General features: G+C 44.6%; 1 protein-coding gene across 1 annotated transcript in view; it reads left to right on the forward strand.

The window, feature by feature from the left end:
* The window catches only part of LOC115204484 (retinal guanylyl cyclase 2-like), a 20728-nt gene extending 2572 nt beyond the window's left edge, over positions 1 to 18156 (forward strand). Inside the window, exons 2-19 of the mRNA XM_029770106.1 lie at positions 177 to 1004; positions 3286 to 3587; positions 4619 to 4973; positions 5295 to 5379; positions 5884 to 5980; positions 6842 to 6982; positions 7082 to 7162; positions 7297 to 7473; positions 7703 to 7859; positions 13049 to 13198; positions 13672 to 13820; positions 13991 to 14154; positions 14256 to 14448; positions 14541 to 14715; positions 15584 to 15682; positions 15804 to 15898; positions 16028 to 16113; positions 17698 to 18156. Of these exons, the coding sequence (XP_029625966.1) occupies positions 254 to 1004; positions 3286 to 3587; positions 4619 to 4973; positions 5295 to 5379; positions 5884 to 5980; positions 6842 to 6982; positions 7082 to 7162; positions 7297 to 7473; positions 7703 to 7859; positions 13049 to 13198; positions 13672 to 13820; positions 13991 to 14154; positions 14256 to 14448; positions 14541 to 14715; positions 15584 to 15682; positions 15804 to 15898; positions 16028 to 16113; positions 17698 to 17788 (3348 nt within the window). The 5' untranslated portion in view covers positions 177 to 253 and the 3' untranslated portion in view covers positions 17789 to 18156. The remainder of the gene's footprint in view (positions 1 to 176; positions 1005 to 3285; positions 3588 to 4618; positions 4974 to 5294; positions 5380 to 5883; positions 5981 to 6841; positions 6983 to 7081; positions 7163 to 7296; positions 7474 to 7702; positions 7860 to 13048; positions 13199 to 13671; positions 13821 to 13990; positions 14155 to 14255; positions 14449 to 14540; positions 14716 to 15583; positions 15683 to 15803; positions 15899 to 16027; positions 16114 to 17697) is intronic.
* Positions 18157 to 18462: the final 306 nt, after the last annotated feature.

The raw sequence follows: 18462 nt of genomic DNA on the forward strand, positions 1-18462 counted from the left end.
TTGTTGTGTGACAGTGTTTTTAGGCAGGTGCCGATGGGGACAGACAGAGGGCTATTTTTATCTCCACTCCATGTCTGCCATGATTGGATTATCACCACACATGATGAATGATCATCCCATTGGAGAAAATAAACCCATACATACAGTATTTGTCATCATACCTTTATATTTCACAGCACATTGGGCCTTTTGGGGAATGGACAGCGTTTGAGGGATAGTGGATTGTGGGATCTGCTGGAGAAGGCATCTTGCAATGCTCCGGCAGCTTTACCAGCTTCACAGTTCACTGCATGAGTGGGCATCAACCTATCTGACAACCCCAGTCCTCACAGAAGCCAAGTTCCCCTCCCCTCCGCATGGAGCCTGGCTGCTGTGGTTCCTGCTGGCATCCCTAAGTGTGCCCTGTGCGGCTAGATCTACTTCTACTGTGTTTAAGGTAGGGGTGGTAGGACCGTGGAAATGTGACCCTCTGTTTGCTAAGGCACTGCCCCAGACGGCAGCGCAGCTAGCTGTGGACAGGATCAACAATGACCCCTCACTGTCCCTGGGCACCACCTTCGAGTACGTCATCATTGACGAGGACTGCCAGACATCCATGGCACTCAAGGGTTTCTTAGGTCACTACTCACGGGCTAATGCCTTCCTGGGCCCTGTCAACCCTGGCTACTGTGATGCAGCGTCTTTACTGGCCAACAACTGGAACAAGGCCCTGTTCTCTTGGACCTGTGTGAACTACGAGCTGGACGACCGAAGTAGGCACCTTACTTTCGCCCGCACGGTGCCCTCGCCCACCTGGGTGCTGCTCAGCCTGGTGAGACACTTCCGCTGGGCACACATAGGGATCATCTCCTCGGCTGAGGATGTGTGGGTGGACACAGGCAGCAAGGTCGCTGACGCTCTGCGGAGCTACGGCCTCCCTGTCACCACCGTGGTCTCCACAGACAAGGACCCTGCCAGCATACGACTGGCTCTGACTAGGGTCAAGAGGGCAGAAAACATCCGCAGTGAGTCCTGTTTATCATGCAGGTTTTTCTTTCTATACAACTACTATGTGTCTACCACTAACTGCTATTACTACAGTGCTGTCAGTACCAGAGCCAGTTTCATTAATTAGACAACTACTAACGTATCACAACTACTTCTACTACTACTACTGCTACTACTGCTACTGCTACTACTAGTAATACTACTGCTACTGCTGCTACTACTACTAGTATTACTACTGCTACTGCTACTGCAATTACTATTACTAGTATTACTACTGCTACTACTACTAATACTACTGCTACTACTACTACTACTGCTACTGCTACTACTACCAATACTACTGCACACACTACTACTAGTATTACTACTAATACTACTAGTAGTAGTATTACTACTGCTACTACTACTAATAGCACTGCTACTACTACTACTACTACTAGTATTACTACTGCTACTAGTATTACTACTGCTACTACTACTAATACTAACACTACTACTACTACTACTAATACTAATGCTACTACTAATACTACTACTAATACTACTACTACTGCTACTGCTATTTTTATAATGTAACCTTTATTTAACTAGGAAAGTCAAATTCTTATTTACAATGACGGCCTACACCGGCCAAACCCGGGCCAATTGTGCACCGTCCTATGGGACTCCCAATCACGGCCGGTTGTGATACAGCATGGAATCGAAGCAGGGTCTGTAGTGACGCCGCAAGCACTGAGATGCAGTGCCTTAGACCGCTGCGCCACTCAGGAGCCCGAGAGATACTATTAATACTACTGGTACTACTACTACTATTACTTCTACTGCTATTACTACTAATACAACTACACCGGCCGCCGCCGCCGCTACCGCTACTGCAACAGTGTAGGTTCCGTCCCTCTCTTCGCCCCAACCCGGGCTCGAACCAGGGACCCTTGCACACATCAACAACTGACACCCACGAAGCATCGTTACCCATCGCGCCACAAAAGCCGCGGCCCTTGCAACGCAAGGGAAAACCCTACTTCAAGTCTCAGAGCGAGTGACGTCACTGATTGAAATGCTATTAGCGCGCACCACCGCTAACTAACTAGCCATTTCACATCGGTTACACTACTACTGCTAATACTGCTACTACTACTGCTCTGCTGCTACTACTACTACTACTACTACTACTACTGCTGCTACTACTGCTACTGCTGCTACTGCTGCTACTGCTACTGCTGCTACTACTGCTACTGCTGCTACTGCTACTACTATTGCTGCTACTACTGCTAATACTGCTACTACTGCTGCTACTGCCACTGCTACTGCTGCTACTACTGCTACAACTGCTACTGCTACTGATGCTGCTGCTGCTGCTACTACTACTACTACTACTACTACTACTACTACTACTACTACTACTACTACTACTACTATTATTATGACTAGTGCTACTGGTACTACTACTACTACTACTACTAGGGAGTTTTTCCTAGCCACCGTGCTTCTTTCACCTGCATTGCTTGCTGTTTGGGGTTTTAGGCTGGGTTTCTGTACAGCACTTTGAGATATCAGCTGATGTACGAAGGGCTATATAAATAAATTTGATTTGATTTGATACTATTACTACTACTGCTATTACTATTACAACTACTACTACTACCACTACTGCTGCTACTACTACTACTACTATTACTGCTACTACTATTACTACTTTTACTATTACTACTATTACCACTACTGCTACTACTATTACTACTTTTACTATTACTATTACTGCTACTACTACTACTGCTATTACTACTATCAGTATTACTACTACTACTACTATTAATACTATTATTATTACTGCTACTACTACTACTGCTATTACTACTATCAGTATTACTACTACTACTACTATTAATACTATTACTATTACAACTACTACTACTATTACTACTATTACTACTATTACTACTATCAGTATTACTACTACTACTACTATTACTACTATTGCCATTACTGCTACTACTACTATTACCCCTACTACTATTACTACTACTATTACGATTACTACTATTACTACTATTACTATTACTACTACTACTATTACTACTATTACTACTACTACTATTACTACTATTGCTACTATTACTACTATTACTACAATTACCATTACTGCTACTATTAGTACTATTACTACTATTACTACTACTACTACTACTACTACTACTACTACTACTACTACTACTACTACTACTACTACTACTACTACTACTACTACTACTACTACTAACCTCATGTCTCATTGTCATTTGTGTTTACCATAATCAGTGGTGATCCTCTGCATGCACTCTGTGCTGATTGGAGGACACATCCAGAGGTTGCTGTTGGAGACTGCTCTGGACATGCACCTGACGGACGGTTCCCTGGTGTTCATCCCCTACGACACACTGCTCTACAGCCTGCCCTACAGGGATGTCCGCTACCCAGCCCTCATCAACAACGGCAAGCTGCGGAGAGCATACGATGCTGTCCTGAGCGTCACCATGGACTCAGAGGAGAACTCATTCTACAAGGCCTACCAGAAGACTGTGAATGTTGGGGGGGTTCCCAGACACATTAAGCTCCACCAGGTACAGTTGAATGAGCTGAGGACAACTGGGGCTTTCATGCATAGGCATAGTTTTGGGCTAAATCCTATCAGGCCATTATAGTGTCCATGGTTTTGGGCTAAATCCCATCAGGCCATTATAGTGTCCATGGTTTTGGGCTAAAATCCTATCAGGCCTTTATAGTGTCCATGGTTTTGGGCTAAATCCCATCAGGCCATTATAGTGTCCATGGTTTTGGGCTAAATCCTATCAGGCCATTATAGTCTCCATGGTTTTGGGCTAAATCCTATCAGGCCTTTATAGTGTCCATGGTTTTGGGCTAAATCCCATCAGGCCATTATAGTGTCCATGGTTTTGGGCTAAATCCTATCAGGCCATTATAGTCTGCATGGTTTTGGGCTAAATCCTATCAGGCCATTATAGTGTCCATGGTTTTGGGCTAAATCCCATCAGGCCATTATAGTGTCCATGGTTTTGGGCTAAATCCTATCAGGCCATTATAGTCTCCATGGTTTTGCGCTAAATCCTATCAGGCCATTATAGTGTCCATAGTTTTGGGCTAAATCCTATCAGGCCATTATAGTGTCCATGGTTTTGGGCTAAATCCTATCAGGCCATTATAGTGTCCATGGTTTTGGGCTAAATACTATCAGGCCATTATAGTGTCCATGGTTTTGGGCTAAATCCCATCAGGCCATTATAGTCTCCATGGTTGTGGGCTAAATCCCATCAGGCCATTATAGTGTCCATGGTTTTGGGCTAAATCCTATCAGGCCATTATAGTGTCCATAGTTTTGGGCTAAATCCTATCAGGCCATTATAGTGTCCATGGTTTTGGGCTAAATCCTATCAGGCCATTATAGTGTCCATGGTTTTGGGCTAAATCCTATCAGGCCATTATAGTGTCCATGGTTTTGGGCTAAATCCCATCAGGCCATTATAGTGTCCATGGTTTCGTATATTTGCATTTGTGTAACACGAATATCTCGTGGACAGACTACGTAAACATATCTGACTAAATATCGATATGTTCTTATTTCATTTTCTTCCAGATTTCTCCTCTGTTTGGTACCATCTACAGCTCGATCCTCTTCATGGCTAACGCTCTGCAGAATGTTCGTGATGCTGGGGAGTGGAGGTCTGGAGCCAACCTGGTGCGCCACTCCAGGAACATGGCTTTCTATGGTTTCAGCCAGCGTGTCCGCACCAATGGCTCCGGGGCCAGCTTGTTGAAGTATGTGGTGCTGGACACAGATGGGCAGTCCTGGCCTCTGCTGCCCACCCACTGTGTGGACCTGGAGGCTGGGATGGTGATGTCTCTAGGCCGCAGCATCCACTTCCCAGGGGGGGTCCAGCCCAGCCCAGACTCTAGCTGCTGGTTCATTCCAGGCACCTTATGCACAGGAGGTGAGAACACAGCAAATTATACTAAATGACAAATGAGGGTAGGGGGGCTAAATGCAGACAGATGAAAACACACACTCACACACTGCACTTAAGCACGCTCACACGCAGGCAGAGACGCATGTGCACACACACCAGCAAACAGGAGGGGAACAGTTACCATCTGTTCATAAAGAGGACATCTTTCTCTAGAGGAAAGTGGAACAGAGAATTAGATCAGGGTGTGGTGTTATGTTGACATAGTGTGAGGTAAGCTAGGGATCTTTTTAAATCAGGTGTGATTCATTATATGATGTTGTACTATGATATGCTTTGTTTTAGGAGGAGTGGATCCATTCCATCTAATCATAGTCTTCCTGTGTATCCTTCTGACCAGTATCTTCTCAAGTGGACTCTACTACTGTATAAGGTATTCTATTTAAACAATGAGGCCTGAGGGGGTGTGCACAGCTAAGGGACTGTTCTTATGCATGACGCAATGCGGCGTGCCTGGATACAGCCCTTAGCCGTGGTATATTGGCCATATACCACAAACCCCTGAGGTGCCTTATTGCTAATATAAACTGGTTACCAACATAACTAGAAGAGTAAAAAAAAAAAATGTTTTGTCATACCAGTGGTATACCACAGATTTCAGCCAATCAGCATTCAGGGCTCAAACCACCCAGTTTATAATACTGTACAGTACTTTCCACATATTCTTGTTTGCTATTTTCTACATTTGTATGACTCAACAGCTGGTAATAGCAGCAACATTTCTCAATATGTCTTCACAGACCTTTAGGTACCTTCTGAACTACTGCTGATGTCCCTCCTCCCTCACCCTTCCTCAATCCTCCCTCATCCCTCCCTCTCCCCTCTTCACCCCTCCTCCCCCTCCCTCTACACCCCTCCTTCCACCTTTCACTTTTAGGAGGCGTATCAACCAGATCAGTTTAGTCAGAGGTCCTGACAAGATCATGCTAACCCTGGCAGATGTGATCTTCATCAACCCCTCTCTCAGTAATAAGGTCAGATCCCCTAACTGACAGTGTCTGGAAGATCCAATGGGGTCATATTTAAGTTCCCACAATAATGATTGATATACAGCATATTGCCTTAAGTATGTGGACACACCTTCAAATTAGTGGATTTGGCTATTTCAGCCACTGCCGCCGCCATTGGACTCTGGAGCAGTGGAAACGTGTTCTCTGGAGTGATGAATCACGCATCACCATCTGGCAGTATGACGGACAAATCTGGGTTTGGCGGATGCCAGGAGAACGCTACCTGCCCTAATGAATATTGCCAACTGTAAAGTTTGGTGGAGGAGGAATAATGGTCTGAAGGGAAATCTTAACGCTACAGCATACAATAACATTCTAGACGATTCTGTGCCTCCAACTTTGTGGCAAAAGCTTGGGGAAGGCCCTTTCCTATTTCAGCATGACAATGCACCTATGCACAAAGTGAGGTCCATACAGAAATCAAGATCAGTGTGGAAGAACTTGAGTGCCCTGCACAGGGCCCTGATCTCAACTCCATAGAACACCTTTGGGATGAATTAGAACACCGACTGCGTGCCAGGCCTAATTGCCCAACATCAGTGCCCGACCTCTCTAACGCTCTTGTGAATGGAAGCAAGTTCAGCAATGTTCCAACATCTAGTGGAAAGGCTTCCCAGAAGAGTGTTGGCTGTTATAGAGGAAAAGGGGGGAACAACTCCATATTAATGCCCATGATTTTGGAATGAGATGTTCAACGAGCAGGTGTCCACATACTTTTGGTTGGACAACACATGCAATTGAAAATATCTATATTTTTTATTGGATGTCTTTGCAGCATGACGAGTGCTTTTGTCAATAACCTATGTTTTTCTCTCCATGTTTCAGAAGCTAAGTTTAGATGAGAGCAAAGTGGGTGATATGAGTAGGAAACCCTCAGATACGGATCGTCAGAGCCTCTCTACTCCCTTCTCTGACTCCACCGTCACCCCGGCAACCTATGCAAACTCCAACATAGCCATCTTTGAGGTAACGGGGGCAGGAGGCTCTCTTCTAAGAACGGTTCAGGGAGTTCTGAGGCTTGTCTGAAAGTTGATTCAGAACTATCAAACACATACCTTTTTACAGGGAGACTGGGCTTGGATGAAAAGACTCCCGTCTGGAAACTTTAAAGCCATAACTCCCCAGACCAGTGACGTCTTTGAGTTGGTGAGGTTCTACTGTCAAATATACTACCAGTTACGATGTAAGAAGATTTGATGATGAGAAATCCGTTTGACTATAACTAATGTATCTCCGTTGTCCATTAAAATGAGCCCATTGTCACGGCTCTGTTCTTTCAGATGAAGGACATACGACACGAGAACGTCAACCTCTTCTTGGGGTTTTTCCTTGACTGTGGTGTTTTCGGCATCATGACAGAGTATTGCTCACGTAGCAGCTTGCAGGACTTGCTAAGCAATACTGACGTTAAGCTGGACTGGATGTTTAAGACCTCCCTGTTAATGGACCTTATCAAGGTAACCACTAGTAGTGGGGTGTGGCCAAAATCCTCTCAGAGACATACAGTTACACTATTCCTATAGGAAGACCTGCAGCTGCCACAATGTGCTTTAAATCATTTTACATTACAGATTTGTTAGAGCTTAGGTCCCAAAGTTCATTTAATGCCCAATTCACTGTATACCTACAGCAGGCTACCTTTCTCTCTGACATGACACCAACACAACTTTTAACTGTCTTCCATAGGGCATGAAGTACCTCCACCACCGAGGTGTTTGTCATGGACGACTCAAGTCTCGGAACTGCGTAGTGGATGGCCGCTTTGTGCTCAAGCTCACAGACTACGGCTACAACAAGATTTTGATGGCACAAAGGTTCCCATACGAAGATCCCTCCGCAGAAGGTAGGTGTTAAGACCACTCAAATCAAATCAAATTTTATTTGTCACAGGCGCCGAATACAACAGTGCTTACTTACAAGCCCTTAACCAACAATGCAGTTTTAAGAAAATACCCCCAAAAAATCAAACATAAAAAATAAGAGATAAGAATAACAAATAATTGAAGAGCAGCAGTAAATAACAATAGTGTGGCTGTATACAGGGGGTACCGGTACAGAGTCAATGTGTCAATGTGCGGGGGCACCGGTGTCGAGGTATTGAAGATAATTATGTACATGTACAGAGCCTTGCAAAAGTATTCACCCCCTTGGCGTTTTTCCTATATTGTTTCATTACATCCTGTAATTTAAATTGATTTTTATGTGGATTTCATGTAATGGACATACACAAAATAGTCCAAATTGGTGAAGTGAAATTAAAAAAATTACTTTTCAAAAAATTCTAAACAATTTCAAACGGAAAAGTGGTGCATGCATACATATGTATTCACCCCCTTTGCTATGAAGCCCCTAAATAAGATCTGGTGCAACCAATTACCTTCAGAAGTCACAGAATTAGTTAAATAAAGTCAATTTGTGCGCAATCTAAGTGGCACATCATCTGTCACATGATCTCAGTATATGTACACCTATTCTGAAAGGCCCCAGTGTCTGCAACACCACCAAGCAATGGGCACCACCAATAAAGCGGCACCACGAAGAGCAAGGAGCTCTCCAAACAGGTCAGGGACAAAGTTGTGGAGAAGTACAGATCAGGTATGGGTTATAAAAAAATATAAAAAATGTTGAACATCCCACGGAGCACCATTAAATCCATTATTAAAAAATGGAAAGAATATGGCACCACAACAAACCTGCCAAGAGAGGGCTGCCCACCAAAACTCACAGACCAGGCAAGGAGGGCATTAATCAGAGAGGCAACAAAGGGACCAAAGATAACCCTGAAGGAGCTGCAAAGCTCCACAGCGGAGATTGGAGTATCTGTCCATAGGACCACTTTAAGCCGTACACTCCACAGAGCTGGGCTTTATGGAAGAGTGGCCAGAAAAAAGCCAGAAAATAAATTGCAAACACGTTTGGTGTTTGCCAAAAGGCATGTGGGAGAGCTTTTTGGCCATCAAGGAAAACGCTATGTCTGGCGCAAACCCAACACCTCTCATCACTCCGAGAACACCATCCCCACAGTGAAGCATGGTGGTGGCAGCATCATGCTGTGGGGATGTTTTTCATCGGCAGGGACTGGGAAACTGGTCAGAATTGAAGGAATGATGGATGGCGCTAAATACAGGGAAATTTTTGAGGGAAACCTGTTTTAGTCTTCCAAAGATTTGAGACTGGGATAGAGGCTCACCTTCCAGCAGGACAATGACCCTAAGCATACTGCTAAAGCAACACTCGAGTGGTTCAAGGGGAAACATTTAAATGTCTTGGAACGGCCTAGTCAATGCCCAGGCCTCAATCCAATTGAGAATCTGTGGTATGACTTAAAGATTGCTGTACACCAGCGGAACCCATCCAACTTGAAGGAGCTGGAGCAGTTTTGCCTTGAAGAATGAGTAAAAATCCCAGTAGCTAGATGTGCCAAGCTTATAGAGACAGGAGGCAACAAAATAGGAAAAATGCCAAGGGGGTGAATACTTTTGTAAGCCACTGTAGGTAGAGTTATTAAAGTGGTTATGCATAGATAATAACAGAGGGTAGCAGCAGCGTGTGTGGCGGGGGCAATGAAAATAGTCTGGGTATCCATTTAATTAGCTGTTCAGGAGTCTTATGGCTTGGGGGTAGAAGCTGTTTAGAAGCCTCTTGGACCTAGACTTGGTGCTCCTGTACTGCTTACCGTGCGGTAGCAGAGAGAACAGTCTATGAATAGGGTGGCTGGAGTCTTTGACAATTTTTGGGGCCTTCCTCTGACATCGCCTGGTATAGAGGTCCTGGGTGGCAAGAAGCTTGGCCCCGGTGATGTAGTGGGCCGTACGCACTACCCTCTGTAGTGCCTTGCGGTCTGAGGCCGAGCAGTTGCCATACCAGCCAGTGATGCAACCCTTCAGGATGCTCTCGATGGTGCAGCTGTAAAACCTTTTGAGGATCTGAGGACCCATGCCAAATCTTTTCATCCTCCTGAGGGGGAATAGGTTTTGTCGTGCCCTCTTCCCGACTGTCTTGGTGTGCTTGGACCATGTTTGTTTGTTGATTATGTGGATGCCAAGGAACTTGAAGCTCTCAACCTACTCCACTACAGCCCCGTCGATGAGAATGGAGGCATGGTAGGTCTTCCTTTTCCTGTAGTCCACAATCATCTCCTTTGTCTTGATCACATTGAAGGAGAGGTTGTTGTCATTGCACCACACGGTCAGGTCTCTGACCTCCTCCCTATAGGCTGTCTCATCGTTGTCGGTGATCATGCCTACCACTGTTGTGTCATCAGCACTTAATGATGGTGTTGGAGTTGTGCCTGGCCGTGCAGTCATGAGTGAACAGGGAGTACAGGAGAGGTCTGAGCACGCACTCCTGAGGGGCCCCCGTGTGGAGGATCAGCGTGGCGGATGTGTTGTTACCTACCCTTAACACCTGGAGGCGGCCCGTCAGGAAGTCCAGGATCCAGTTTCAGAGGGAGGTGTGTAGTCCCAGGGTCCTTAGCTTATTGATGGGCTTTGAGGGCATTATGGTGTTGAACGCTGAGCTGTAGTCAATGAATAGCATTCTCACATAGGTGTTCCTTTTGTCCAGGTGGGAAAGGGCAGTGTGGAGTGCAATAGAGATTGCATCATCTGTGGATCTGTTTGTGCGGTATGCAAATTGGAGTGGGTCTAGGGTTTCTGAGATAATGGTGTTGATGTGAGCCATGACCAGCCTTTCAAAGCACTTTATGGCTAACGACTTGAGTGCTACGGGTCGGTAGTCATTTAGGCAGACTACCTTAGTGTTCATGGGCACAGGCACTATGGTGGTCTGCTTGAAACATGTTGGTATTACAGACTCAGACAGGGAGAGGTTGAAAATATCAGTGAAGACACTTGCCAGTTGGTCAGCACATTTTCGGATTACACGTCCTGGTAATCCGTCTGGCCCAGCGGCCTTGTGAATGCTGACCTGTTTAAAGGTCTTACTCACATCGGCTGCGGAGAGCGTGATCACACAGTCGTATGGAACAGCTGATGCTCTCATGCATGTTTCAGTGTTACTTGCCTCGAGGCGAGCATAGAAGTTATTTAGCTCGTCTGGTATATTCGTGTCACTGGGCAGCTCTCGGCTGTGCATCCCTTTGTAGTCTGTAATAGTTTGCAAGTTCTGCCACATCTGACGATTGTCAGAGCTGGTGTAGTACGATTCGATCTTATTCCTGTATTGACACTTTACCTGTTTGATGGTTCGTCGGAGGGCATAGCAGGATTTCTTATACACTTCCGTGTTAGAGTACTGCTCCTTGAAAGCGGCAGGTCTACCCTTTACCTCAGTGTGAATGTTGACTGTAATCCATGGCTTGTGGTATGTACGTACAGTCACTGTAGGGATGACGTCTTCGATGCACTTATTGATATAGCCAGTGACTGATGTGGTGTACTCCTCAATGTCATAGCAAGAATCCCGGAAAACATTCCAGTCTGTGCTAGCAAAACAGTCCTATAGTTTAGCATCTGATTCATCTGACCACTTTTTTATAGACCGTGTCACTGGTGCTTCCTGCTTTAATTTTTGCTTGTAAGCAGGAATCAGGAGGATAGAGTTATGGTCAGATTTGCCAAATGGAGGGTGAGGGAGAGCTTTGTACGCGTCTCTGTGTGTGGAGTAAATGTGGTATAGAATTTTTTTCCCTCTGGTTGCGCATTAAACATGCTGATAGAAATGAGGGAAAACTGATTTAAGTTTCCCCGCATTAAAGTCCCCGGCCACTAGGAGCGCCGCCTCTGGATGAGCATTTTCCTGTTTGCTTATGGCAGAATACAGCTCATTGAGCGCGGTTTTAGTGCCAGCCTCGGTCTGTGGTGGTAGGTAGACAGCTACGAAAAATACAGATGATAACTCTCTAGGTAGATAGTGTGGTCTACAGCTTATCATGAGATACTCTACCTCAGGCGAGCAAAACCTTGAGACTTCCTTAGATATCGTGCACTGTTGTTCACATAAATGCATAGGACCCCGCCCCGTGTCTTTCCAGAGGCTACTGTTCTGTCCTGCCGATAGAGTGTATAACCCGCAAGCTGTATGTTGGGATGGTGTTCTTCGGCTTTCAAGCCTTCCCCTTTTTCCTCCAAACATAACGATGGTCATTATGGCCAAACAGTTCTATTTTTGTTTCATCAGACCAGAGCACATTTCTCCAAAAAGTACAATCTTTGTCCCCATGTGCAGTTGCAAACCGTAGTCTGGCTTTTTTATGGCGGTTTTGGAACAGTGGCTTCTTCCTTGCTGAGGGCCTTTCAGGTTATGTCGATATAGGACTCGTTTTACTGCGGATATAGATTATTTTGTACCTGTTTCCTCCAGCATCTTCACAAGGTTCTTTGCTGTTGTTCTGGGATTGATTTGCACTTTTCGCACCAAAGTACGTTCATCTCTAGGAGACAGAACGTGTCTCCTTCCTGAGCGGTATGACGGTTGGGTGGTCCTATGGTGTTTATACTTGCATACTATTGTTTGTACAGGTGAACGTGGTACCTTCAGGTGTTTGGAAATTGCTCCCAAGGATGAGCCAGACTTGTGGAGGTCTACAATTTTTTTCTGAGGTCTTGGCTGATTTCTTTAGATTTTCCTATGATGTCAAGCAAAGAGGCACAGAGTTTGAAATACATCCACAGGTGCACCTCCAATTTACTCAAATTATGTTCAGAAGCTTCTATATCAGAAGCTTCTAATGCCATGACATAATTTCTGGAATTTTCCAAGCTGTTTAAAGGCACAGTCAACTTAGTGTATGTAAATCTGACCCACTGGAATTTTGATACAGTTAATTATAAGTTAAATAATCTGTCTGTAAACAATTGTTGGAAAAATTACTTGTGACATGCACAAAGTACATGTCCTAACCGACTTGCCAAAACTATAGTTTGCTAGCAAGAAATCTGTGGAGTGGCTGAAAAACAAGTTTTAATGACTGCAACTTAAGTGTATGTAAACTTCCGACTTCAACTGCATATGTCTGTGTGTGTGTATGCGTGTGTGTGTGCGTGCCTACTTGCCTGTGTGGTTGTGCAGAGCTGCTGTGGACGGCACCTGAGATCCTACGGGGCCCTCACCCAGGGCTGTGCGGCACCCAGCTAGGGGACGTCTACAGCTTCGCCATCATCATGCAGGAGGTGGTGCTGCGGGGACCTCCCTTCTGTATGCTGGACCTGTCTGCTGAAGGTGTAGATCACTCATCCAATCACAACCCCAAACACAATTTAAAACAACAAAGTAGAAGAGACAGTTTCAACGGTGTGGTTTAATAGGGGTGTGGTTTAATAGGGGTGTGGTTTAATAGGGGTGTGGTTTAATACGGGTGTGGTTTAATAGGGTGTGTGGTTTAACAGGGGTGGTTTAACAGGGGATGGGTGGGTGATTCAGGCTTCATTTGAATGCGTATACATAAATAACGTCTGTTGCATGCATGGTCCCAGTGCTGTCTGTTGGTCCTCCCTGTGGTTCAGGTGGTAGAGCATGGTGCTTGCAACACCAAGGTTGTGGGTTTGATTCCCCATGGGGAAAAAGTACAAAAATGCATGCACTAACTACTGCAAGTTGCTCAACGACTAAAATGTGCAAAAGAAAATGTCAGTAGTAGATAATGTAGCTTGGTCTTGGTGGGGTAACTCAGAGTGTCTGCTCCTGTCTGTCAGATGTCATCCAGAAGGTGAGGAATCCTCCACCACTGTGCCGCCCTGTGGTGTCACCAGACCACGCCCCCCTGGAGTGTATCCAGCTGATGAAACAGTGCTGGAACGAACAGGCAGATAGGCGGCCGCACTTCAATGACATCTTTGACCAGGTACCTTAGCCTGAGACATCAAACAGACCACTCACAATCAGTGTATTTTTTTAAATAAAAAAGACTACTATAAGGGAACCTTTTGTCTGTAAAAGTTTGACTGGGGGATATAAAAGCATCATTCAAGTTCACCTTTACCCCCCCCCCCCCATATCCCCATTCAATCCCAGTTTAAGAACATCAACAAAGGGAGGAAGACCAACATCATAGACTCCATGCTGCGGATGCTGGAGCAGTACTCCTCTAACCTGGAGGAGCTGATCAGAGAGAGGACTGAGGAGTTGGAGATAGAGAAACAGAAGACTGAGAAACTACTCACTCAGATGCTGCCTCCGTGAATAACAGACAATGACACATACACTCAAAGATACTGACTAGGATGTATACAGTTTCCTACGACGAGGGCCCTAAATGGTATTTCTTCTCTGTGTGCAGATCTGTTGCAGACGTCCTGAAGGTTGGCGGTACCGTGGAACCGGAGCATTTTGAAAATGTAACACTTTACTTCAGCGACATAGTAGGTTTTACCACAATCTCTGCCAACAGCGAGCCTATCGAAGTGGTGGACCTCCTCAATGACCTATATACTCTATTTGACGCCATCATTGGCAATCATGATGTATACAAGGTAAGCCTTTTGCTTAGTCTTGAATTAATGACTTAGTGTGTCTTCTTGTGCCCCTTAGTAACCTACTGAAGATATTTCTTCTTTGATGGTAGGTGGAGACAATAGGAGATGCATACATGGTGGCGTCCGGCCTACCTGTTCCCAATGGAAACCGTCATGCTGCAGAGATATCCAGCATGGCCCTGGACATCCTGAGTGCTGTTGGCACCTTCAAGATGAGACACATGCCGGATGTACCCGTTCGCATACGCATTGGACTGCACTCAGGTCAGGGCTCCATTTTAAAGACCCCCATATGAACAAAATGGAAGTACAAATCATTTTGAAATTAACGCCACATACCATACTGATGTCAAACATCATAAACAGTCAAACTGCCATGAACTTTCCAGTGCGTTTATATTTTTCTGACAGTGTTGATATGATATGTCTCCTAGGAACAGGCATGCCACCAGTGCTGTGTTTGTGAAGTGATGTAACTACTTAAGTAAAAATACTTTAAAGTACTAATTAAGTCATTTTTGGGGGGTATCTGTACTTTATTACTTATCTTTTTGACAACTTTTACTTTTACTTCACTATATTCATAAAGAAAATGTACTTTTTACTCAATACATTTTCCCTGACACCCAAATGTACTCGTAACATTTTGAATGCTTAGCAGGACAGGAAAATGGTCCAATTCATGTACTTATCAAGAGAACACGTGATCATCCCTACTGCCTCTGATCTGGTGGACTCACTAAACACAAATGCATAATTTGTAAATGATGTCTGAGTGTTGGAGTTTGCCCCAGCTATCCATAAAATTTAAAAACAAGAAAATGGTACCGTCTGCTTTGCTTAATGTAAGGAATTTGAAATGATTTATAATCTTACTTTTGATACTTAAGTATATTTTAGAAATTACATTTACTTTTGATATGTAAGTATATTTAAAACCAAATACTTTCACTCAAGTAGTATTTTCTTGTGTGACTTTCACTTTTACATGAGTAAATTTCTATTAAGGTATCTATACTTTTGTTCAAGTATCACAATTGGATACTTTTTCCACCACTGTGTGTGTGTGTGTGTGTGTGTGTGTGTGTGTGTGTGTGTGTGTGTGTGTGTGTGTGTGTGTGTGTGTGTGTAGGCCCGTGTGTTGCTGGGGTGGTAGGCCTCACCATGCCCAGGTATTGTCTGTTTGGTGACACAGTCAACACTGCCTCCAGGATGGAATCCACAGGAATGCGTAAGACCTGCCACCAAAGAGACAAATATGGCTAAAAGATAAAGCAATTCTAGGCTGCGTTTTAGTAAGCGCTTTATACCAGAGTCCCAAAATAAGATTTTTCCTACCATATTGTTTGCAGCATACCGAATCCATTTGAGCCATAGCACAGCAAAGATCCTGGTGGATCTGAGAGAAGGCTACCAGGTTCAACTTCGTGGAAAGACAGAGCTCAAGGTCAGCTTTGTGCTCTCACTCTCTGGCATTTATATTACCCTCAAAGTAAATCATAAAATGAACAACTGAATACTGTTTTAGTGACTTATCTGTGATAATAATGACCTTGGATGTCTCATGTCTCCACAGGGGAAAGGAATGGAGGAGACCTACTGGCTGGTTGGAAGGGACAGTTTCACCAAACCGCTGCCTGTGCCACCTGAGCTTAAGTCAGGGTAAGGAAAGTCAAAGCTAAGTCCTGTAAAGGGATGATCATCTTTGTTCCAAGTGACCATGATCCTGCAGGTATCAAACTACACTAAATTACCAAAATGTGTGGACACCTGCTCGCATTTATATGGAGTTGGTCCCCCCTTTGCTATAATAGCCTTGACTCTTCTGGGAAGGCTTTCCACTAGATGTTGGGGACTTGCTTCCATTCAGCCACAACAGCATTAGTGAAGTTGGGCATTGATGTTGGGCGATTAGGCCTGCATTCGGCGTTCCAATTCATCCCAAAGGTGTTCGATGGGGTTGAGGTCAGGGCTCTGTGCAGGCCAGTCAAGTTCTTCCACACCGATCTCAACAAACCATTTCTGTAAAGACCTCGCTTTGTGCATGAGGGCATTGTCATGCTGAAACAGGAAAGGGCCTTCCTCAAACTGCTGCCACAAAGTTGGAAGCACAGAATCGTCTAGAATGTCATTGTATGCTGTAGCATTAAGATTCCCCTTCACTGGTACTAAAGGGCATAGCCTGAACCATGAAAAACAACCCCAGACCATTATTCCTCCTCCACCAAACTTTACAGTTGGCACTATGCATCCTGGCATCCTCCTAACCCAGATTCGTCCGTCGGACTGCCAGATGGTGAAGCATGATTCATCACTCCAGAGAATGCTTTTCCACTGCGTCCAATAACAGCGAGCTTTACACCACTCCAGCCGACACTTGGCATTGCGCATGGTGATCTGAGGCTTGTATGCGGCTGCTCGGCCATGGAAACCAATTTCATGAAGCTTCCGATTAACAGTTATTGTGCTGACGTTGCTTCCAGAAGCAGTTTGGAACTTGGTATTGAGTGTTGCAACCAAGGACAGACGATTTTTACGAGCTGCGCGCTTCAGCACTTGGTGGTCCTATTTTGTGAGCTTGTTTGTCTGACTACTTCACGGCTGAGCTGTTGTTGCTCCTAGACGTTTCCACTTCACAATAACAGCATTTACAGTTGCCCGGGACAGCTCAAGCAGGGAATAAATGTGATGAACTGACTTTTTGGAAAGGTGGCATCCTATGATGGTGTCACGTTGAAAGTCCCTGAGCTCTTCAGTAAGGCCATTCTACTGCCAATGTTTGTCTATGGAGATTGCATGGCTGTGTGCTTGATTTTATACAGCTGTCAGTAACGGGTGTGGCTGAAACAGCCTAATCTACTAATTTAAAGGGTATGTCCACATACTTTTGTATATATAGTGTATGTATCATGAACTGATTTGTATACAAACTGCACTTTACCAGCAGATCAAAAATAGTTACAAAGGCTGTGTTAAAACAGGCAGCCCAATTATGATATTTTGTTTCACTAATTGGTCTTTTGACCAATCAGATCAGTTCTGAAAAAGAGCTGACGTTAAAAGATCTGATGTGATTGGTCAAAAGTCCAATAAGTGGAAAAAAGATCAGAATTGGGCCGCCTGTGTAAATGCAGCCTCTGACAATGTAAAGTGGATACATGCAGCGCATTATGAGCAGGGTTGGCCAGCTCTGGTCTTGAGTTCCCATGTGTGGCATTTGCTTTACCTCTCCAATGTATGTTTCAGGCAAATGGCTCATGGCTTGCAGATGGAAGAGATCAACCGACACAAGCGGAAGAAAGCGGAACAACAACAACTTGCCAAGAAGAATAAATGATGTAGAGTTCTGCATGAAAAATGTATAGCATTACAAGGTGTTCATGACTAGAGTAGTATCTCAGTGGGATACTCAGTACTTACACTGATTGCCTTTTTACTCTTCCTGGATTTTTTCTGCTGAAGATCTTGCTAACAGCTGACTAACATTGTGTTCTTTCAAACTTAAACGGAGCGCAAGTGGGACTCTCTCTTCAGCAATGACAGTTCAATGGGAAAAAGGCCACAGGCTTTATGAACTGATGTCCCACATCCTTCTTGCTGTTTTTCAGAACGAAGACAGCGAAGGAGTTAAAGCATCTCCTGCAGAAAGCGGTGAGGAGGCTCTTTACTGTGCGGACAGTGACTCTGACTCTGGCAGCAGGTTTGGACGAGGACAATGTGATGATGCATCATCACTGAAATGGTTCTTTGCAAGAAACACCTCTAGTGAAACCTGGATACTCTCTCTCCACTTGTGTTTGCCATTTTGACAATCAAGGACTTTTTTTCCCAGCCATGGCTCGATACTCTTCCTATAGAAATGAGAGTTTGAAAAGTCATTGCCACAGACCATAGCATGTTGTGCATGAGCAGGAAAGGGACAAAGGTATATGTAAAGCTATGAGCCGCTACTAAGCAATGGAAGTTTTTAGAAATAGACAATGCCTCATTAGGACATGGTGAGTTGGCATT

This window comes from Salmo trutta, chromosome 12 (assembly GCF_901001165.1).
Source record: "Salmo trutta chromosome 12, fSalTru1.1, whole genome shotgun sequence".
Lineage (NCBI taxonomy): Eukaryota > Metazoa > Chordata > Actinopteri > Salmoniformes > Salmonidae > Salmo > Salmo trutta.